General features: G+C 43.7%; 2 protein-coding genes across 2 annotated transcripts; both read right to left on the bottom strand.

Moving 5' to 3' along the window:
- Nucleotides 1-21: 21 nt before the first annotated feature.
- On the bottom strand, nt 22-8,466 carry glmp.S (glycosylated lysosomal membrane protein S homeolog). The gene is made up of 6 exons (XM_018233807.2): nt 8,220-8,466; nt 6,874-7,131; nt 6,540-6,743; nt 4,896-5,111; nt 2,235-2,512; nt 22-1,016 (listed from the first exon to the last, which is right to left on the bottom strand). The coding sequence occupies exons 1-6, from the start codon at nt 8,307-8,309 to the stop codon at nt 848-850; spliced, it is 1,215 nt and encodes a 404-aa protein (XP_018089296.2). The 5' UTR covers nt 8,310-8,466; the 3' UTR covers nt 22-847.
- A 1,188-nt stretch (nt 8,467-9,654) lies between these two features.
- On the bottom strand, nt 9,655-19,309 carry cct3.S (chaperonin containing TCP1 subunit 3 S homeolog). The gene is given in 14 exon segments (NM_001087343.1): nt 9,655-10,022; nt 10,354-10,485; nt 11,211-11,456; nt 11,534-11,714; nt 12,165-12,246; nt 12,777-12,909; nt 13,050-13,199; nt 13,307-13,493; nt 13,609-13,726; nt 13,822-13,918; nt 15,003-15,065; nt 15,314-15,364; nt 15,452-15,513; nt 19,162-19,309. Coding segments are annotated over 14 exon segments (1,644 nt in total). The 5' UTR covers nt 19,190-19,309; the 3' UTR covers nt 9,655-9,908.
- Between the last annotated feature and the right edge of the window lie 3,065 nt (nt 19,310-22,374).

Here is a 22,374-nt window from a genome sequence, read left to right as displayed (position 1 = left end):
CCCCAAAAACAAGATAAAATCTAACCAGAAAAACAATGTTTTATTGAAGACAAAATAAAGGCAAAGGAAGTATTTACACAGGATAGATTTAAGGTGCTGGGAGAGAAAGTGTTAATAAGAAAAAGCAAAGTGTCACTTCTTGGGAGCAGACGAGTCGTCTCCTAACGAGGCACTTTTTACATGTTCCCTTTGATTGGCTGCCTGGCTCAAAGACCTGCCTGGAAACCGCCCCCTCTTTTACTTTAACCGACAGTTTTTTGTTTTTTTTATTAAGCGTAACTTCAAGTAGAATGTAGGGCAGCAGTTTGAAGATCCGTATTTAACCCTTTCAGTGCCAGTAACCGAATGTGGACACCTCCAATAGGGTTCAGCGTCTTTACACCGCCAGCGCCATATATGTAAAAACCTGGCACTTAAAGGGTTAATGCACAAAGTAGGGGGTTACAGTGTAAGCCAATAGCCATCTGGGTCTAGTCCGAGAGCTGCAGGGAATGGGCAGTTGCAGCAGATTAACCCCCTGTGCCCCAGTGAGAAGGGTCCGTTTATTTTAATATATAAAAAGGTGTTGAGGTGATTATTGCTGGGGCCATTCTAGAATCACGTGGAAACTTCTCCTTAAAGGGAACCTACCTTGGGTCAGTGCAGGGGAATTAAAGAAAGAAAAAAAGTGCATTGTTAAAAATAGTGGTTTTTGGCAGAAATACAGGGTTTCCATCAATGAAGAGAAAAACAAACGTAAAACAGGCTTTGCCCAATATCCAGGCAGTGCTGGGGACGACCCAAGGAACCCGGGGACACGACTGAGCTTCCAGTTATTAATTGATGAGCCAAGTCCACAGGCCATTGGTCAGTTTATGGGCTGGTAATTGGGATAGACTTTGTGCCTCACGGCCGTCACCAGAACAGTCCCAATGATGAGCAGCAAGAGAGGGGTGCCCAGGGCCACCGCCATTATACAGATGACCAGGATGGAAAAGGAGTCACGGGGTGGGTCGCCGTAGCCAATCAGGGCTGACCTGCAAGTACAATGTAAGGTTAGGACACAAGAAGCGGAGACAAGTGCAGTTATGTGATTGGCCTGATCATTGGGACAGCACCCAATAGCCAATCAAAGCATTAGAACAGTCTCAGACCTCAAAGCTGTGACCAATCAGAGAAGGAACACATTCATGGTAATACCAATAACCAACTAGCAGCTAGGGTTGCCACCTGGCCGGTAAAAATGATGGTTGATCCCAATGTTATTAATAGGGAATAAAGATAAATATATAGGAAGGTCAGTGATCCCAATGTTATTAATAGGGAATAAAGATAAATATATAGGAAGGTCAGTGATCCCAATGTTATTAATAGGGAATAAAGATAAATATATAGGAAGGTCAGTGATCCCAATGTTATTAATAGGGAATAAAGATTAATATATAGGAAGGTCAGTGATCCCAATGTTATTAATAGGGAATAAAGATAAATATATAGGAAGGTCAGTGATCTCAATGTTATTAATAGGGAATAAAGATAAATATATAGGAAGGTCAGTGATCCCAATGTTATTAATAGGGAATAAAGATAAATATATAGGAAGGTCAGTGATCCCAATGTTATTAATAGGGAATAAAGATAAATATATAGGAAGGTCAGTGATCCCAATGTTATTAATAGGGAATAAAGATAAATATATAGGAAGGTCAGTGATCCCAATGTTATTAATAGGGAATAAAGATAAATATATAGGAAGGTCAGTGATCCCAATGTTATTAATAGGGAATAAAGATAAATAGATAGGAAGGTCAGTGATCCCAATGTTATTAATAGGGAATAAAGATAAATATATAGGAAGGTCAGTGATCCCAATGTTATTAATAGGGAATAAAGATAAATATATAGGAAGGTCAGTGATCCCAATGTTATTAATAGGGAATAAAGATAAATATATAGGAAGGCCAGTGATATGATCCCAATGTTATTAATAGGGAATAAAGATAAATATATAGGAAGGTCAGTGATCCCAATGTTATTAATAGGGAATAAAGATAAATATATAGGAAGGTCAGTGATCCCAATGTTATTAATAGGGAATAAAGATAAATAGATAGGAAGGCCGGTATTTTTTTCCGGAAAAGGTGGCAACCCTAGTAGCAGCCAATCAGATGCTTAGAAAACAGACCCTGCTAAATCAGCCCACAGGGGTGGATAAAGGCTGCCCCACCAACATGGCCGCACAGGGGGCAACTCACCAGCTCAGAAACTCGTGTTTGTCATAAAAGTCGCCATCCGCTATCCCGAATGAGATATTAAAGGCCTCCAGGTTGTATGCGTCTGCCAAGTCATCTCCGAAGTAGGCGTGGGCAATACTGGTGGCAGTGAAAGTGGCGTTTAATGGCTGCAGCGGGTACAGCTGGCACGGGAGAAGATCCGCTCGGGAGCCACTGGGAGATCCATAGGCCACTGACTTCCACTGGAGAAAGCCACGGGCGTGACTGGAGTTGGGTGCAACTGCCACTAACTGCATCATCTGTCAGAAAAAGGGGCAAATTCATTCTTCAAAATTGCCACCCGGTCGGTATTTTCCCGACTGTAAAACATTTGCCAAGGCCGCGGCTGGTATTACAAATTCACTGGCAATGTATCTGCTGATAAGTTTGTAATACCGCTAAGGGCAGGACTACACGCGATGCACAGAAGGTGGTGAAAAATGTACGTTTTGATCAGGGCGGGACAAGGGCCTTTTTTACAAGGACGTTTTCGGCACGATCCGACGCGCTGCAACAACGCATGCGACAAATCAGATGCAACAGAAGTAAAGTAAGAGATAGAAATGTCGGATGAAGTCACAGTGTTGATGCTGCGTCTGCGTCGGATCAACGCTGCGACTTCATCCGACATTTCTATCTCTTACCTTATTTCCATTGCATGCGATTTGTTACAGCGCGTCGTATTGTGCCGTCCGTTTAGTCCTACCCTAAAAAAGGCCCTTGCCCCGCCCCAAATCTGATCAAAACGTTCATTTTTCGCCGCCTTCTGCACATCGCGTGCTATGACTCCACCCCCTTTGACTTATGAACTTGATCAGCTCCGTATTCACCTTTCCATTCAAAGAGATCCCAGTGCGGGTGCAATTAAAGGGCCCCATCCATTCGTATGTTACAGAAGACTTGAAGCACCCGTTTATGTTTCTCAAGCTTGAGAAAAGGCCATCGGGCCTGAAACGTCTCTGTACCCAGATCGTGGCCACAAGTGCTTAATAAAGGCTTTTTATTTTTCAACATAAACCGGTGCTTCAAGTCTTCTCCACCCCCTTTGACGTCACGTCCCGCCCCTTTTGTTCCTGCCCCCACCATTGGCCGGTGAAAATATTATAAAACGGTGTCAACCCTACCCATGGGGCAGCAAACACTAATATAACCTGCCTTTTCCTTTCATGCCAATCCCTATATTAGGAGATCATGTTTTACCTACTACTTGCCCCTAACAGCAGCCTTTGTCTCAGGTTTACAGATAAGGAGGAGTTCATCATAGAGAGGGAGTTTCATTAAAGGGTTTGTTCCCCTTCCAAAAACCTTTTCAGTTCAGTTGTTTTCAGATTGTTCCCCAGATATAAAGACTTTTTTCAATCACTTTCCATTTTTCTTTTTTTTTTTTTTACCATTTTTCCAAAATCGAAGTGTAAAGTCGAATGTTGGTGTTTGAGTGACAGCTCAGTGATTCACAGACTCTTAACTGTTACCATTTTGCAACATTTATATTTCTCAGCAGCAACTATTGTATCAATTGTAACAGCTGCAGGGACGAAGATAGGAAATGTATCAACTAAATGTATCAATAATTTGCATATGCAAATTAGGATTCAGAATCGGTTCGGTATTCGGCCGAATCTCTCGTGAAGGAAATAGTGGATTCAGTGCATCCCTAATCGATTTAGAACAGTTAAAGGGTCGGCGACCCCTCATCCTAAAGCGGCTTTAAAAAGGTGAAAAATTAGACTTTACACTTCAATATTAGAAAAACGATCCTACATAGAAAATAGAAAAAAAACTGGAAAAAGTCTTTATTTCTGGTGATCTATCTGAAACCAACTGAACTGAAAATGCGTTGGAAGGTGAACAACCCCGTTAAATGACAACTGCAACTCCCTTCTCCTCCTTCTACAACTGCTCTTGTGCATTTCTGCTTCCCCCCCCGATCACTGCACAAAATAACCCAAAACACAGATATTTCTTAAGGGGTTGTTCACCTTTAAATTAACCCTTCGTATGATGTAGAGAGGGATATTCTGAGACCATTTGCAATTGGATTTCATTTTTTATTATTTGTGGTTTTTGACTTATTTAGCTTTTTACTCAGCCGCTCTCGGCCTCTGGTTGCTCGGGTTCAAATCTCCCTAGCAACCATGCACCGATTTGAATGAGAATATGGAATATGAATAAGGGAGGGTCGGAACAGAAAGAGGAGTGATAAAAAGTAACAATAATTGTGTGGCTTTAGAGAGGATTTGTTTTTAGAGAGGGTCGGTGACCCCCCTTTTGAAAACTAGAAAGAGTCAGGAGAAGAAGGGGAATAATTCATAAACTATAAAAAATAAATAATGAAGGTCAATTAAAAAGTTTCTTAGAATTGGCCATTCTAAATACCAAAAGTTAACATGGAGGTGAATCACTGCTTTAAAGGGCCACACCACCACCTATCACTAAAAGTTTAATATGATTTGAGTGACAAGTACCCTTTAATGAAAACCACAGGTTCCTTCCATTCTAGCTGCCAGTAGGGGGCGCATATAATTCCTGCCCATTCCCTCAATGATTAGGGAACAAAGAGACAGCAGAGTATAAAAGCCAGCAAGAGCTCACCAGGTACAACTACAACTCCCTGCATGCTCACAGGCAAGGTGGCAGCTTTACCTCGAATATAGTTGGGGTGTACTCATCATCTATAGAGAGTACAGACTTCATTTTCCTGCGCCCCTCTTTCTCAATAGTCACCATCTCTAGGGCAAAGCGGGAGTTATTGCCCCGAGGCCTGACCCCCGACACCAGGAACTCCAGCTTGGTGCAGTTGGCCGTATGACGCAGGCGTGGGGGGGAGGAGTCTCGTCCTGACGTGTTGTATGCAGAGATCTAGATAAAAGCAGATAGAAGTCAGTATTTGGGGAGGCGGAGCACTTTCTCGGTTTCTTAAAGGGACAGTATCACCAAGTCTTAAACTCTCTTGCCCTTGTGCCACCTTTAGGTCTCTTACACATGGGCAGTATTCCTGCGCTCCCCTGTGTTGCAGTTGAATACCGAACCAAATCCGAATTTGCATATGCAAATTAAGGGTTGGAAGGGGAAAAAAATTTCCTTCCCATCCCTAATTTGCAGATCTAGTTCAGCAGGGCAGAAGGATTTGTCAGAATCCGAATCCTGCTAAAAAAAAAAGGCCAAACCCCGAACCGAATCCTGGATTCAGTGCATCCCAAATGATATCAGCAGCAGAGAACTATAAAAAAAATAATATTTAAAAAAATGACCATAATTTGCAAAAAAGGTCAAAAGAGCACCCAGATCAATTAGGCATTTTTTTTTCTTATTTAGTTTCCCTTTAAAGGGGTTGTTCACCTTTAAATGAACTGTATGATGTAGAGAGGGATATTCTGAGACAATTTGCAATTGGTTTTCATTTTTTATTATTTGTGGTTTTTGACTTATTTAGCTTTTTATTCAGCAGCTCTCCAGTTTGTAATTTCATCTGGTTTCTAGGGTGCAAATTCCCCTAGCAACCATGCATTTTTATGAATAAGAGACTGGGATATGAATAGGAGAGGCCTGAAGAGAAAGAGGAGGAATAAAAAGTAGCAATAACAATACATGTGTAGCCTTACAGAGCATTTGTTTTTAGATGGGGTCAGTGACCCCCATTTGAAAGCTGGAACAAGTCCGAATAAGAAGGCAAATCATTCAAAAACAATAAAAAATAAAGACCAACTGAAAAGTTGAGTAGAATTTGCCATTCTATAACATACTGAGAGTTAACTTTAAGGTGAACTACCCCTTTCACGTGCTGTTTAATCAGTAACGTCTGTTTAAAGGGGTAGTTCTACTATAACTTTTATTATGAAGGGCACAGTGATATTATGAGGCAATCTGCCATTGGTCTTCCTTTTTTATGGCATTTGAATGATTAAAGCTTTTGGTTCAGCAGCTTTCCAGTTTTGGCATTTCAGCAGCTATTCGGTCACTAGGGTGAAATGTATCTTAGCAACCAGAGAGTGGCGTGAATAACAGAGTGCAATATGAATAGCGGGGGTCGATCGTCTCCACTGGAGAGCTGGAAAGAATCAGACGAGGAAGACAAATCATTCAGAAACTGGAACAATGAAGACCAATTGAAAAGCTGCTAAGAATAGGCTATTTTATAATATACTCAAATTTAACGTAAAGGTGAATTAACCCTTCAAGAGACCCAGAGCAGTATGACATGCATTATAAGGGCCTCTTAAAGGGACACTAGCAGCAAATAAGCCCCTACACAAGGCAAATTCCCAGAATAAGCACCAATTCGCTCACGCTGAATGAGACGCTGCCATTGTGAAAGCTGCCGGAGGGGTCGGTGGCATTGGAGCCGGTCAGGTTGGCGCTGAGGGACGTGGCGTTTACGGTGGCGTTGGCGTTTTCCCAAAGGAATTCGGACAAGTTGTACGGGGGGTAGAAATACTTCTCGTCTGTCCCGGAGAAGTTGGCCGTGTTGTTCACATCCTGATATTCAAAGATCTGGAAGCAAATAAACGGGAGCTTAGGTAATGAGCCCCAATCCCCCACTAGAATAATAAGGATTGGATTATACCATGTGACAGCGGGGAGGGAACAGACTATACAGTGTATAAGCCACATATGATCTTACCCTGGTGAACAGGAGGGCGGTGGCATAGCTCACACTCTCCTCTGGCTCCACACGGAGGGCCCCCTGGGGGGCTGGAGACAATAGTTTGGTCCAGTTGACTTGCAGTTGGCTCGTCTCACTGTGGGTGTAAATGAGTAGGACTGTGGGGGTGCCCAGGGTGCTCCAGACATAGTGAATAGTGTTCCCATCCCCCACCGCTCGCACATGCACCACATTCACCGACGTGTCAGAGGAGCCGGGATTGTACTGCACCGAGACCTGGGGGGCACAACACAGAGTGAGACTGGGGGGCCGCTGCGTATAAGAGAAGTTGGCAGGTACAACAGGATACATGGGTATTGGGCAGCAGCAGGTAGTTACATGGAATTTGAGTGAGGAGCTGGAAGGGTTAATAACACCACCTGCAGCCCAATCACAGTCCCATGTGTCCCTCTGGTTTCCTCTGTGCCAGTCACTTCTGCTTTCTGATTGGCAGGAAGCTGCAGTCTCTCCATTAACCCTTCCTGTGAGTATTCTGCAGCACTAGTGCCTACACACCCCTGTATAATGTACTGTCCCTCCCCTGTATAATGTACTGTCCCTCCCCTACACACCCCTGTATAATGTACTGTCCCTCCCCTACACTCCCCTGTATAATGTACTGTCCCTCCCCTGTATAATGTACTGTCCCTCCCCTACACACCCCTGTATAATGTACTGTCCCTCCCCTACACTCCCCTGTATAATGTACTGTCCCTCCCCTGTATAATGTACTGTCCCTCCCCTACACTCCCCTGTATAATGTACTGTCCCTCCCCTACACACCCCTGTATAATGTACTGTCCCTCCCCTACACACTCCTGTATAATGTACTGTCCCTCCCCTACACTCCCCTGTATAATGTACTGTCCCTCCCCTACACTCCCCTGTATAATGTACTGTCCCTTCCCTACACTCCCCTGTATAATGTACTGTCCCTCCCCTACACTCCCCTGTATAATGTACTGTCCCTCCCCTACACTCCCCTGTATAATGTACTGTCCCTCCCCTACACTCCCCTGTATAATGTACTGTCCCTCCCCTACACTCCCCTGTATAATGTACTGTCCCTCCCCTACACTCCCCTGTATAATGTACTGTTCCTCCCCTACACTCCCCTGTATAATGTACTGTCCCTCCCCTACACTCCCCTGTATAATGTACTGTCCCTCCCCTACACACCCCTGTATAATGTACTGTCCCTCCCCTACACTCCCCTGTATAATGTAGTGTCCCCTGTACTATATAAAGTTACTCAGGCTGCAGTAGGTACAATAGACAGAACAGAAACAAAATATAAAACCAATAGATTATTTCCCCGCACTCACCTTCCGGCTCTCGTCCTGCCCCCGGGTGCCCAGTAACCCCACACACAGGAGCCCCAATAAAATCAGCCGCCAGCCCCGCGTACAACTCATTTCACCGGCTGCCGCCTCTGTTTTCCCTGATATTACTTCCGGCTTGTCACATGACCTGTCAGCTGACTGAAGAGCCCGTGACTTCGGCTCCCATGATGCATCGGTGAGTGATGCCGCTGTTGTTGGCGCTCCGAAAGCGGACAGTAACTGTATACAGGAAGTGCCTCCCCCTGCCCATGTGACCTGCAGCCCTGTACTTCCTGCCTTGTACTCAGACTAACACGTGATGTAAAGGAGCAGCGCAAAGGGGGAAGAAGTAGGGGATTTGGTAATTCGTTACGTCACATTTAACTCAACTTTTAGTTTGTTATAGAATGTCCCTCTCTACGTCATACTAACAGTTAATTTAAAGGTGACTGACCCCTCCCTATTGGTGAGTTTAGGTCCAGACTGACATTCCAAATAGGAATTTGAACTCCACTCCCTGCCCCAGGGATTTGCTACAATATAGAGATTGTCCTTAGGTCTTGGCACCACCCCATTACTTGGCTCAGTCCATGTATTTATACTGTATAGTTATATGGGGGAATGTGATTGGCTGCCACAACTAGAATGTGGGGTAACATGAGATAAGGAAGTGCCTCTGTTGTACGGGCCATTAACATGGGCCAGGATTCCCCTCAGGTGATATTAGGAAATATAAAGTTATAATTAGCCCATAAAAAGGGTTAATGAGTCGGCTACATATTGTCAGGCTTTACTGCCCCAGACGCTCCAAAGAAGTGGAACCCTCCCAATATAAAAGTTCTTATTTAATAACAAATGGTGTCCCAACATAATGTCATCATGGCTGCCTCCCCCCTCCCCCCGAAAACCAAGCACCTCCTGGTGTGAAAGGTAACGGCCTGCCAGGCTGTGCAGGAAGCCCATAGATACTCAGTACTCATGTTATCAGCAGCTAGCCTGACCTGAAGGGGAACTACTTTCCCTGTGTCAGTGGCTTCCCATATCCGCTGCCTCTGGGGTCGGCCGTTAGGCTGCAGCTTCACTCGACCCAATTAAAATCAGGATATTTATTGTCCATATGGACTGATAGACGTTTCCTCTTCCTAAACATCAATAAACACTGTCCTCTAGTGGAAAATCTCATAGTCCCCAGCCAAATCCAAATCCTAGGGTCACCCCCACATTGCAGCACTTGTCAGAAATGGGGAGCACATATTAGTCTCTACCAACCTAAATTCTATTGATTCTGAATTGTTTACGATTTAAAGGGGAACTAGAGGCACATTGAATTTTACCCCTCTGATTCCAATCGGCAATACCTAATGAGGGGAGTTATTGGCTGTACTTATAGTTATCACTTATTTAAGGACACCCCATAAATGAGACACACACAACCGAGTGGAATCCAAATGAAGTTTTATTGTCTGTAGCAGATCGTTATATAAACAGATGTTTTTGCTTTCTATATCTCCCCTAAGCCTCCCGTCATGCTTCTCCCAGACCTTAATAAATAGAAACGTTTCCACCCCTCCAGGTCACGGTACAGAGGTTGAGGGTGGAGTTAACCGCTTAAAAAAAACAAAACAAAAAAAACAAACAGCTGTTGAAGTGCTTGTGGGATGTTTGCGCCAATCCGTCCTATAGCTGCACCCCTCATTCTGCTTGTTGGGGTGCCTCTGGGGCTGCTGCTGGCTGTCTGCCATGGTCTTCTCCCTTTTTCTTGTGGCCGGATACAATGTCATCAATGCGGAGCAGCAGAATGGCCGTCTGTGGGGGGGGGGGGGGGAAGGAAACCAGAGCAGGTTTAAATACAGAGCCCACAGCACAAGTTACTGACACTTGTATGACTGACATGTAAGTGCTAGATGTGCCCATCTAAAAGCTGACAGTTTCACTTTGGCAGTGTGACTATTTCAGGTTGTGCTCAGATCTTGAAAAAACACTTTACAGGAAGTGATCGCTGATCCATTAACCCTTTATGTGCCGGGAAACTGAGAATCAACATTTCCTGGTTTGACTTTAATCAGCGCAATGCCACCCGTCTGGTAACATGGAAAGGGTTAAAACACAGTCGCTGATTATTACATTCAGTCCTCACCTCCACTGCAGTTTTGTAGGTTTGCAGTTTGACAGCCAGTGGCTCCCAGATGCCCAGCTCCTTCATGTCGGCCAGTACTCCAGCCTCCCCATCCACTCCCCAGGTCTGGCAACCTTCCTGAGTGTGTTTGGCCTGAGATAAAAAGCAACGGTTTCATTAGCAGCGAGGATTGCAATAATGCTCCGAATGCAGCTCCATGGGAGTTTCCAGCCCAGCTTTAAAGGACCAGTAACAATTTTTTAATGTAAACAATTCATTTCACCCCCTCCAATAACATCTATCTTGGACGACTCATTTTTTTTTTTAATTGATTTAAACATAAATACCCAGATAAAATCCCTCTTCTGGTTGTGTGCTGCATTGAAAAGGCGATGGGCGACACATACATTCTCTTTCTTTATAACTGGAAGTTAGTGGCTTCTGCTTCAGGAAGGATTTGTCATATTCTGTTTCTTTCAGTTTGTATCAGGAGAGAGTGTGTGGGAGCATTACCCTTAGCAAGATTTATTTCTATAAAGGGTTAGATAGTGCAGAGGATTTAGGGCTGACCTGTGCGCTCCCATACGTCTCTCAGCCGGTACTGAAGTAAATCAAGTGAAAGAAACAGAGCGGCAGAAAACCTTTAGTCAGTTGCCTCTGCTTCACAATTGGTTTCAACAAGCCCAAGAGCTTAGAATGCATGTCGCCCTATCGCCTTTTTTGAAATGTAAAGCAATAAAAATAATTAACTTTGTCCAAGATACATTTGTTATTTGAAGGGGATGGAATTCATTATTTACATTAAAATTTTTAGTGTTTCTGTTCCTTTAAAGTGTTTCTTGTTTTTGAATAGCTGTACTGTGCAGTTTCAGACTTACCCTCAGAGAAGTGAGTATACGGATGGTGCTGGCACCACAATTCTGGATGAGAGTCCTGGGAATGACCTCGAGGGCCTGCGCCACTGCACGGTACGGCCACTGCTCCACCCCAGTCATAGTCTTGGATTTCTCAGTGAGTATATGAGCCACGCTCATCTCCGAGGCTCCGCCCCCTGGAACCAGGTAAGGGTCGATCACCACATTACGACAGACTTGCATGGCGTCCTGCAGGTTACGCTCCACCTCCTGCGGGAAAGGGATAACTGGGTAAATGGTTGAGGGAAAGAGGCGGAGCAAAGCAGAGGATGCTGGGAGCCACTTACTGCCAGAATCTCTTTGCTGGCTCCACGCAAGACAATGGTGCAGGCTTTGGGATCCTTGCAGTCAGTGATGAAGGTGAAATACTCATCTCCAATCTTCTTAATTTCAAAAAGCCCAGCGCCAGTGCCAACGTCTTCTTCACGCAGTTCATCTGTGCGGCTGGCTATGCGAGCTCCGCAGGCTCTGCGGTTAATGGAAGAGAAGAAAGGCCAAAATAAGCACAAATACATTTTAGGGCTTCCACAGTGTAGATTAGTGAAGGGGTTAATTCCCCAGCAATTTACTTTTGCAAACTTAAAATTGTTTGCCTTTAAAACAGAGATCTGATCCCCTGCAAGCAACTGATGGGTTAATCAGCTATTCCCTAAAGTTCTTAATATTTATGGATGCCGATACTTGAAGCATGTCCTAACGCTAAAAGGATCAGTTGTGCTCACCAAATCCAATCTAACTGGGGGAGCTGCTTGTAAGAATTTTGAAGCAGCTGAAAAAAAAAAACCCTAAAAAAAGTGTCCCTGCTCCTCAGCACTATCCAGCTGCTTCAAGATGTCCCACTGCTCCGTAACCAATAGTTTGTCCCGAATGAGTGAATTGGGGCAAAGGGAAGTATTGAGAATAGGAGCAGCCCCTCACCTGGCTATTCTGTTGTTGTCAGTCTTGCGGACTCTGCGTACGGCTGTGATGTTGGCTTTTACCAGGTAATGCTGAGCCAGATCTGAAAAAGAAAAGACATTTTTATTACAAGGGTGAAGGGCCGAGTCCCGTGGGAGCTGGTTTTTTGGTTGTAAAACACTAAGGCCGTATTTGGATTTAGAAGTAGATTTTATTAAAGGGTAAAAACCGGGAAAGGTAAAGCAATAGCTGTCGCAGGGATTTAAGGCTTTGCGTTTCATTTGGCTGTAACACTTCGAATACGGCCTAAATCTTGCAAAAACTATACAGATTTGGCTGAATCGCTAAACTAATTCTGACTTCTGTACAAACCTATTGAACTGTTTACTTTAATAAACATGGGCCCAGGCAAATGCCAGAGGAGCTGCTATAGGTAGTCACGGGGGTGGCTATAAAAAGCCACGGGGGTGGCTATAAAGCGACGCTATAGGAAGCCATAGGCAGTCAATTTATTGGGCCAGTGAGTACTAAATATCAGGGCCTGTTTGACTCCCAGTCCAGGCTTGTATGGCCCATAGGCTTGTAATGCTAAATATCCAACAGCTCACAGACTTCCGGAGGCACAAGTATTACCAGAGATTCCCTTCTCTGTGATCACAACGTCGGGCTTGAGTCGGATGATGTCCTCGCACACCTGCTGGATATATTCCTCTTCCATCTGGAGAATGCGGGCAAAGTCCTCCTCACGTGTGATCTCAATCTCTGTCTGTGGTGGGGGGAAATGATGTGATGATAAATCTCCATACAAGCTCATGAGACCAGACTTTCTTTCAAGCACAATCGACAGTTTACTATAGGGGAGCCCAATGTACAGGTGTTGCTATGGTTACTGCTTTCACCTCATACCTGGCTCTCTCCCTTCTTGTACTCCAAGGAACAATCCAGGAGAATGATACGAGGGTTCTTGATCAACCGCCGCATTTTGGGGTGAGTGACGTCTTTGTTGACCATGACGCCTCGTAGCACACAGGAGTCTTCAATGATCCCTCCAGGAATCTAAACACAAGAGAAGGGGTAAACGGTTAAAAAGGGGCAGTGAAAGGATGGAGGGGGTTACACATCACATGTTCATTGTTCTCCCCCTGCACACAGCAGAGTCTCACCTTCTCCACTTTGGCGTATTTCTTGATGTCAATCTCCTTTCGGCCGTTCTCCTCCAATTCGACGGTTTTCACAGCATCCAGGGCGATGCCACAGGCCATATCTGCCCAGAGCTTGATCGCTTTGGTATTGATGGCACTGTTAATGATCTTTAACATCAGCTCACGGTCGTTTGTATCGACTGGGGTGCTGGGGGGCAATAGAAGTTGGACGTGTAACGACACAACGCACCGGGCGTTAGGCACCCTACACAATTATAATCAATTGGGATTCTCCGAGGCAGCGGTACAACGGGATCCATTACCTGATCTCCTTCAGAGTATTGACCATATCATCCAGGGCTTTCCTATAGGCGCTGATAATCACAGTCGGGTGCATTTGTTGCTCCAGAAACTGTTCAGCGACAGACAACATCTCTCCGGCTGGGACAAAGGGATAGAGAGTTACATATACTGTGCCAGAGCCAAGCCACATAACCAATCATTTGACTGGGATTCAGTGCAGAGCAGGAACTCACCCAGAATGATAACAGAAGTGGTTCCATCACCGACCTCCTCGTCCTGGGTACGACTGATTTCTATCATGGACTTGGCAGCCGGGTGCTGCACCTGGATCTGTGGAGGGGAGAGAGATATAATGTAAATTACTACCGGGGAGGGTGAACTGTACCCTGAACTAAATGAGGGAAAAGCATCTACGTGGGGTCTAAAAAGCTTAACCCCCTAAAAAAGTATCACTGATGCACTGGATAGTGAAATTTATTATTAACCAATATATGCTATAGAAAGGAGTGCTCTAAACATAGTAAGTTACGTTGAAAAAAAGACACATCCATCAAGTCCAACCTTAAGTCTATATATAACCTTCCTAACGGCCAGTTGAAAAACCCTTCTGACCCGACTGCAATTCCTTCCTGACTCCAAAATGGCAATCTGAATAGTCCCTGGATCAACTTGTACTATGAGCTCTCTCCCATATCCCTGTATTCCCTCACTTGTTAAACACCATCCAACCCTTCCTTGTACCTATCTAATGTATCAGCCTGTACCCCTGATTCACTTCCCAGCTCTCCCTATAACACCCCTTTCCCTCCTCTAATCTCATTGGCTCCCTCCTGTCTGCTGGGAGGAGCTACTGGTGAATAAAGCATCCGACCCTTCCTTGTCCCTATCTAATGTATCAGCCTGTACCCCTGATTCACTTCCCAGCTCTCCCTATAACACCCCTTTCCCTCCTCTAATCTCATTGGCTCCCTCCTGTCTGCTGGGAGGAGCTACTGGTGAATAAAGCATCCGACCCTTCCTTGTACCTATCTAATGTATCAGCCTGTACCACTGATTCACTTCCCAGCTCTCCCTGTAACACCCCTTTCCCTCCTCTAATCTCATTGGCTCCCTCCTATCTGCTGGGAGGAGTTACTGGTGAATAAAGCATCCGACCCTTCCTTGTACCCATCTAATGTATCAGCCTGTATTCAGGGAGACCATTCCACATCTTCACAGCTCTCACTGTAACAAACCCCTTCCCAAATATTAGGTGGAGCCTCCTTGCTTATTCTAAAACAATGTATAAAGATCTTGTAAGTCTATTTTGTAGGGTTGTTGTGTTGCGTTTAACTGGTTGCTAACATACCTGCCCTTAGCAACCAGGCCTCAGTCTCAACAGATTGGAAGCTGCATAGAAAAGACCATTACATACCTCTCTAAGAATTGCATTGCCATCGTTGGTCATTACAATGCCACCCATGGGATCCAGCAGCATCTGGAGAGGAAAATGTGACATTAATAAGAATACTGACCCGTTATAATGCCCAAGCGATAGCAGATCATTCCTACAGTTAAAGCAGCTTTTCAACCACACGCCACCCCTTGTAACCCATAGCAACCACTTGTTTTAACTACATTCTGATTGGTTGCTATGGGTTACCTATTGGATATAAAGGGTTGCATTTCTTCTGCAATTATCCCAAGAGGGTCCTATACAAGCCCTGAGTTGCCCCTGGGGGTTACCTTCATCATTGCCCTTGGCCCAAGGCATGTTCGAATGATGTCTGCGATGGTCTGAAAGAGAGAGAGAGAGATGCAGTTCAGTTGTGCAATGTGCAACACAGCCGGGGAGCTAGATAACAAGGTGTAGTAGGGAGGTACCTTTGCAGCGTTGATATTCCCGCTCTGGACTTTCCTCCCAGACTCCCGTTTCATGTTCTGGCCTGAAACACAATATTTATGTATATAAACGTTATATACAAACAGAGGGGTACAAGCTGCACCCCCAAATATCATTTGAAGAATGGATTCATCCCTGTGTGTAACTGTTAATGTACAACTTACAGCACTGCTGCCTGCAGATACCCCACACTGATTTAACTAGGAGCACGAGAGAGACAAGAGCCCCTAAGCCAATGAAATGGGAATCTCGGAAATAACAAAAGCAATTGCCTCAACACACGCACTATTACTTTATTCACTGGGAATGACATTTGGCAGGTATTGCTCCTTACAAATCCCTTCCACCCAATGTTAACTGCCCCATTTCACTGTGTTGTACCCAACGACCAATCACAACAGGCAACAGTCAACCTGCTTTTGGATTCTGCTGGTTCTGAACACCTGGTTTATATGAGATAAGGACTGTGAGCAGGTATTCTGGGAGTTGTAGTTATACAGCTGGAAAGAGAAAGGTTGGCCACCTCCAAAGTAATGTGGTCCTTCCCCCCTCCCCTCAACCTAAGCTGCAGTTTTAAAGGGTGGCGTTCACCTTTAAATTAACCATTAGTATGATGTAGCGTGGGATATTCTGAGACAATTTGCAATTGGTTTTAATTTTTTAAATTTGTGGTTTTTGACTTAATTTAGCTTTTTATTCAGCAGCTCTCCAGTTTGCAGTTTCAGCCATCTGGTTGCTAGGGTCCAAATTCCCCTAACATTAGACCCTAGCAACCATGCACTGAACAAAAGGCTGTGATAGGAATAGAAGAGGCCAGAATAGAAAGATGAGGAATAAAAAGTCCCGAATAACTATACATTTATAGCTTTACAGAGCATTTGTTTATTTTTAAATGGGTCAGAAGAAGGCAAATGAATCACTAAAGAAAAAAAATTAGGGCCAATTGAAACAATGGCATTTCTATAACATACTAAAAGTTAACTTAAAGGAGAACTAAAGAAGTAGGTAGAAATGTTGTACATGATGTTTTGTGCTTCTGTACCAGCCCAAGGCAACCACAGCCCTTTAGCAGTAAAGATCTGTGTCTCCAAAGATGCCCCAGTAGCTCCCCATCTTCTTTTCTGCTGATTCACTGATTCACATGCTCTGTGCTGCTGTCACTTACTGAGCTTAGGGAGCCACTCACAATATACAGTACACATAGAATAGAAATGTCACAATATAAGGCTGATTAGTAATTAATACACATAATTACTACATGGCAGCACAGAAACCAGTGCAATTAGCATCAGAATTGAATAATCAGCAAACCTGTAGCATCAGCTTATATTACAGCCAGGGAAGCTCATTTTCTGCTGGATAATTAGTGACGAGCCCTAAGCTTAGCTTCTCAACAGCCAATCAGAGCCCACTGAGCATGTGAGTGTCACAGACACTTTCCAAGATGGTGACCCCCTGTGACAAGTTTGAAGTCCTGGATCATTGCTGCTATTGACAAGCTCAAACTTTAGCCTCGTGCAATAAGTTCACTATATAAAATATGGGATTTTTAGCCACTCATTTTTAGGGTTTAGTTCTCCTTTAAATGTGAAGCACCCCTTTAAGCCTAGACAGCCCCTGTAACTATGCTTTAGTCAGTCCTCTCAGGCCTTAGACCTAGGGAGCAGCACGTAGAGTCTTCCACAATAATAAAAAGTCTCAATACTTTATTCTTCCATTATAATCAGTACAAAAACAAAAAAACAAAGAAGCAAGTCGCTGGACGCGTTTCGTAGCCCTGCGGCCACTTTCTCTAAAGCTTAACGGCTCCTCCTAAACCAACATTTTTAAAGCCCAAAAAATCATTTTGACATCCACATCCCTCCATTATGAAGAACTAGAGCGTGTGAAGTAAGTGTATCACAATGTATCAAGTATTTAAACATAATGATATCTATATACAATGTTACAGACCAATTTAAACTCATAACAAAAAGAAACCATAACTGTATCATTAATAGCAACAAACCTCCCACTCTCTATTCATCCCCCCCATAATTCTGTTGTTTTGAGATGATAAATCCAACACTCCTCTCTGTCTGATAATCTCCTACTTACGTCTCCTCCCTAATCCCAAATCTGGGTTTGTTTAGAATCTGAAAAGGAAGTTTAGTCAGATCTCAATGTTCCATGTGTTTCTGTTTGGCTCTAGCAGACTTTATATCCCCCTCTCTCTCAGCAGCTGAAAGATGTTCCAGAATCCGCACCCCTACAGGGCGAGTGGTCTGACCTACATATCGGGCTCCCCATTGGACAAATACATCCCCCCCTTTAGATTTGAGAAATAGTGAGAAATGTTACATTTCTTATTGGACCCAGTGAGCGGCTGCAGGTGACCAATAGCGTGCCAGGGAAACTGTGATGCCACCGGCCAATGGGCTGTCAATTTCCAGCTTTGGTGGAGGGGTGGAGCCTCTCCTGATTGGGCAGCTTCTAAACCCAGACACTTTTACAGGCTACGGGGTCTTTAAAAGAGAACTTTTAACATGGATAATCCTAAATAACTTTTCCATTGGTCTTTGTTAGTTTTTTTTAAAATAGGTTTTCAATTATTTGCCGTGTTCTTCTGAGTCTCTCCAGCTTTCAAATGGGAGTCACTGACCCCATATAAAAAACAAATGCTCTGTAAGGCTACAAATGTATTGTCGTTGCTACTTTTTATTCCTTCTCTTTCAATTCAGTCCTCTCCTATTCATATTCCAGTCTCTTATTCAAATGAATTAGGGATGCACCAAATCCAAAAATTTTGGATTCAGCCGAACCCCCAAATCCTTTGCGAAAATTTCGGCCAAATAACGAACAAAATCCTAATTTGCATATGCAAATTAGGGGTGGAAGGTGAAAATTGTTTTACTTCCTTGTTTTTTGACAAAAAGTCAAGTGATTTCCTTCCCCACCACTAATTTACATATACAAATTAGGTTTTGGATTCCGTTCGGCCAGAAGGATTCGGACGAATCCTGCTGAAAAAGGGATTCAGTGCATGCCTAAAATGAATACATGGTTGCTAGGGGAATTTGGAGCCTAGCAAACAGACTGATGAAATTACAAACTTGAGAGCTGCTAAATAAAAATCTAATTAAGTCAAAAACCAGGAATAAAAAAAAATGAAAACCAATAGGAAATTGTCTCAGAATCTCCCTCTGAACATTATACTAACAGTTAATTTAGAGGTGAGTGACCCCTCATTGGACATTGTATAAATGGGGAGGGGCTTCAGAGAGCTGCTCCCTGGGGCACAAGGAGGGAGGAGCTGATTGACAGGAGCAGGTCTCAGCCAATCATAACAGGGGCTCTCACTGACTAGAATTCAGGGGCTTCACTTGGTCTTGAGGTACAGGGGGCGGAGTCACAAAGGCCATACCATTTGCTGCTTAGGAGGGGGGATCCCATGACTAGGGAATAGAAGCTTCTCCCAGAGTGGGGGTGGGGTTGAGGGATGCCATTAATTGGGGGCCAGTGGGGTTTCTAATCAGTCAATAAAACTCCCAGCAGCACCTCACAGTCAAACCAACACGTTCATGTTCCTCCCTTGTTCCCAACATGCTGTGCAGTTCCCTCATTCTCTCAGCACCGAGGACTCCAGGTCACATGACAGAGCAAGTTCCCGCTACCCTGGAGCCTTCCCACCCGCCCTACCCTGGCAGCTTACTCAGCACGAGCACCGGGCGGCCCATCATCTTGGCGGCAGGAGGGTATTACAGAGCCGGCTTCAGGGAAGAAGATTCTGGAGAAAGAAACGGCCCGCCTACTTAGCGCGCAACCTAGCGTGTCAGCTCGTCACCTCGGGCCAATAAGAGACGTGATCAGCGCACTCTAACCAATCGCGACTCGAGGGGCGGGGATAACAGGGCAGGGATAATCAAGTTTGATGGGCAGCTCGCCGTCAATTAGCCGCATGGCGACGGTTGGGCGTGTGCGCATGTGCAGCCGCAAGGCATACAGGGAATTGTAGTTGTAGTCATGGTAACGGGAAGTACAGTGAGCATGCGTACAGCGGCAGCGTTTGATCGCATTCGAGTGCATGCGTACTTCCATTCACGGCCTATGATGACAAACGTTGCAGTTGCATTATGGGAATTGTGGTTTTCAGGCGCACTCATTCTAGTCACTACCTCAGATGACTATATTAGGTAAAGCGCCTATTTCAGTCAAGCAGAGCTCTGAGGAAACAGATTCCTGTAGTGATGGAAACCTCTGTCAGTGTTTCTCTCTGTCTAAACCAGTGGGGCCTCAGCTCATCTCTGAATAAACAACTAATAGTCTTACACTGTGGCCTCTGTTTTACTGAGGGGTTGAACTAGGGTTGTCACATGGCCGGTATTTTACTGACCGGGCTACTAAACATGATGGATCCCAATGTTATTAATAGGGAATAAAGATAAATATATAGGAAGGTCAGTGATCCCAATGTTATTAATAGGAATAAAGATAAATATATAGGAAGGTCAGTGATCCCAATGTTATTAATAGGGAATAAAGATAAATATATAGGAAGGTCAGTGATCCCAATGTTATTAATAGGGAATAAAGATAAAAGAACCCAACTGCACATACACCATCTTGGCTTCTCTCACACCAACAGTAACAATACAATATAACCAATATTCCTCTCCTTTAGTCTTTCTGCTGATTAAACGACATGTTTCTCCTATGTTTGCAGTTCTTCCCAAATCACTGAGAACTCCTGGGACATTCTCTAGAAGGACCAGCATTGATTTCATACCCACTAGAAGAACTATCTTTGAGACACATATTCCATTTGGTGGTAAGATTCACAGTTCAAGCTAAAGGAGAGGTGAAGGCAAAAATATTAAGAATGTTAATACCAAGTAGGGTTGCCACCTATTTTGGAAAAAAATACCAGCCTTCCTATATGTTATCTTTTTTCCCTATTAATAAAATTGGGATCAGCCATTGTTTTTACCAGCCAACCCAGTAAAATGCCAGCCAGGTGGCAACCAGCCCTTATCCCAAACCACCTGCAATGGATACAAAGGGTCCAGGACTCACCCCTAGGTACAGTATTAGGAAATTCACGTTCTCCTTTACAGCTATACCCTTACTAACCCAACAGTGTGCTCACTATGCAACTAAACCTGTAGCATAATGGACCTTCAATGTTACAGTATGTGTGTTAGCCCATCTGCTTCTATTGGCACCAAGTAACAGACAGATTAACGCTAAATAATATGCAATAAAATTGGAGCTTTTCCTACCAGATAACACTGCATTTGTATTTAGCCAACATATTAGCCTCGGTAAATCATATTCCCACCTTCTGTTCACGACAAAACAGCATTAGGCAGGCACCAACCCGGAACGTCCAACAGAAATAGAATCCAAGAGCCGAAAATTGAGTATAAAAAATCTATAGTTCTTTGTTTTACATTACATCTAAAAGGATATTGCCTGACGCGTTTCGTGTCGCGAATGGACACTTAATCATAGGCTCAAACATTCTGTTACTAAATTATTTGTTAGATCATTAATTGAAATAATTTTATTATCTTTTTAGCTCTTCCAAAGCCATGTAAAATGTCTCCAAGAAAACCACCTTTACTGCATGAGAAGATGGTTGGTCAAGGGAAATTGGGAGCGATTTCAAAGAGGACAAGTGAGCGAGTATCTGCTCTTACCATTAATGTAAGAACATTAAATTATGTCTGTGGTTCTGTTATTCCAATTTGACCTTATAAATTGACATTATTTTCTTTAGACAACTTTTGTACAATGTATGGTTTTTAACATCCTTAGTGATCAGAGACGCCTCGGGGTATTGAAATACTGCTTGTTAAATAGAAGAAAGGAGGTTCCAGCGGGGGTTTGTTACAGTGAGAGCTGTGAAGATGTGGAATTGTCTCCCTGAATCAGTGGTACAGACTGATACATTAGATAGGTATAAGGAAGGGTCGGATGCTTTATTCACCAGTAGCTCCTCCCAGCAGACAGGAGGGAGCCAATGAGATTAGAGGAGGGAAAGGGGTGTTACAGGGAGAGCTGGGAAGTGAATCAGGGGTACAGGCTGATACATTAGATAGGTATAAGAAGGGGTTGGATGGTGTTTAGCAAGTGAGGGAATACAGGGATATGGGAGATAGCTCATAGTACAAGTTGATCCAGGGACTGGTCCCATTGCCATTTTGGAGTCAGGAAGGAATTTTTTCCCCTGAGGCAAATTGAAAGACTTCAGATGGGTTTTGTCTTCCTCTGGATTAAAAACGTTGTTCGCGCTTGAGACAACTTTTAATACAGAGTGATATTTTCAATTTGCAATTGGTTTTCATTTTTTTATCATTTGTGGTTTTTGAGTTATTTAGCTTTTTATTCAGCAGCTCTCCAGTTTGCAATTTCAGCAGTCTGGTTGCTAAGGTCCAAATTCCCCTAGCAACCATGCACTGATGTGAATAAGAGACTGGAATATGAATAGGAGAGGCCTGAATAGAATAAAACGCAATACAAATAACAATACATTTGTATCCTACATTTGGTTTAAGACGGGGTCAGTGACCATTATTTGAACTCCGGAAAGAGTCATAAAGCGCATAATTTAAAAAAAAACTATAAAAATAAAGACCAATTGAAAAGCTGTTTAGAAGTAGCAGTTCTATAACATACTATAAGTTTGAGTTAAGGTGAAGCAGCTGTGTAGGTAACCAGCAGTTACACATGTTTCTCAAGTTAAGTTATGTTATAGATTCATTCTCGTACAATATTTATATATATTATATATTTACAATATTTATTTAATTTTTGTCCTGTTTGGCACGTCATGAGAGAAAGCTGATGCAAGTCAGGGAAAATGGCTGCTTGATACTGAACTCTCAGTCACAGACTCAAACGATCATTTCCTTTCCCGCCATTT

The sequence above is a fragment of the Xenopus laevis genome, chromosome 8S, assembly GCF_017654675.1.
Source record: "Xenopus laevis strain J_2021 chromosome 8S, Xenopus_laevis_v10.1, whole genome shotgun sequence".
NCBI classification, from domain to species: domain Eukaryota; kingdom Metazoa; phylum Chordata; class Amphibia; order Anura; family Pipidae; genus Xenopus; species Xenopus laevis.
Note: the sequence above shows the minus strand (reverse complement) of the source record. Positions and strands in the feature narration are given on the sequence as shown.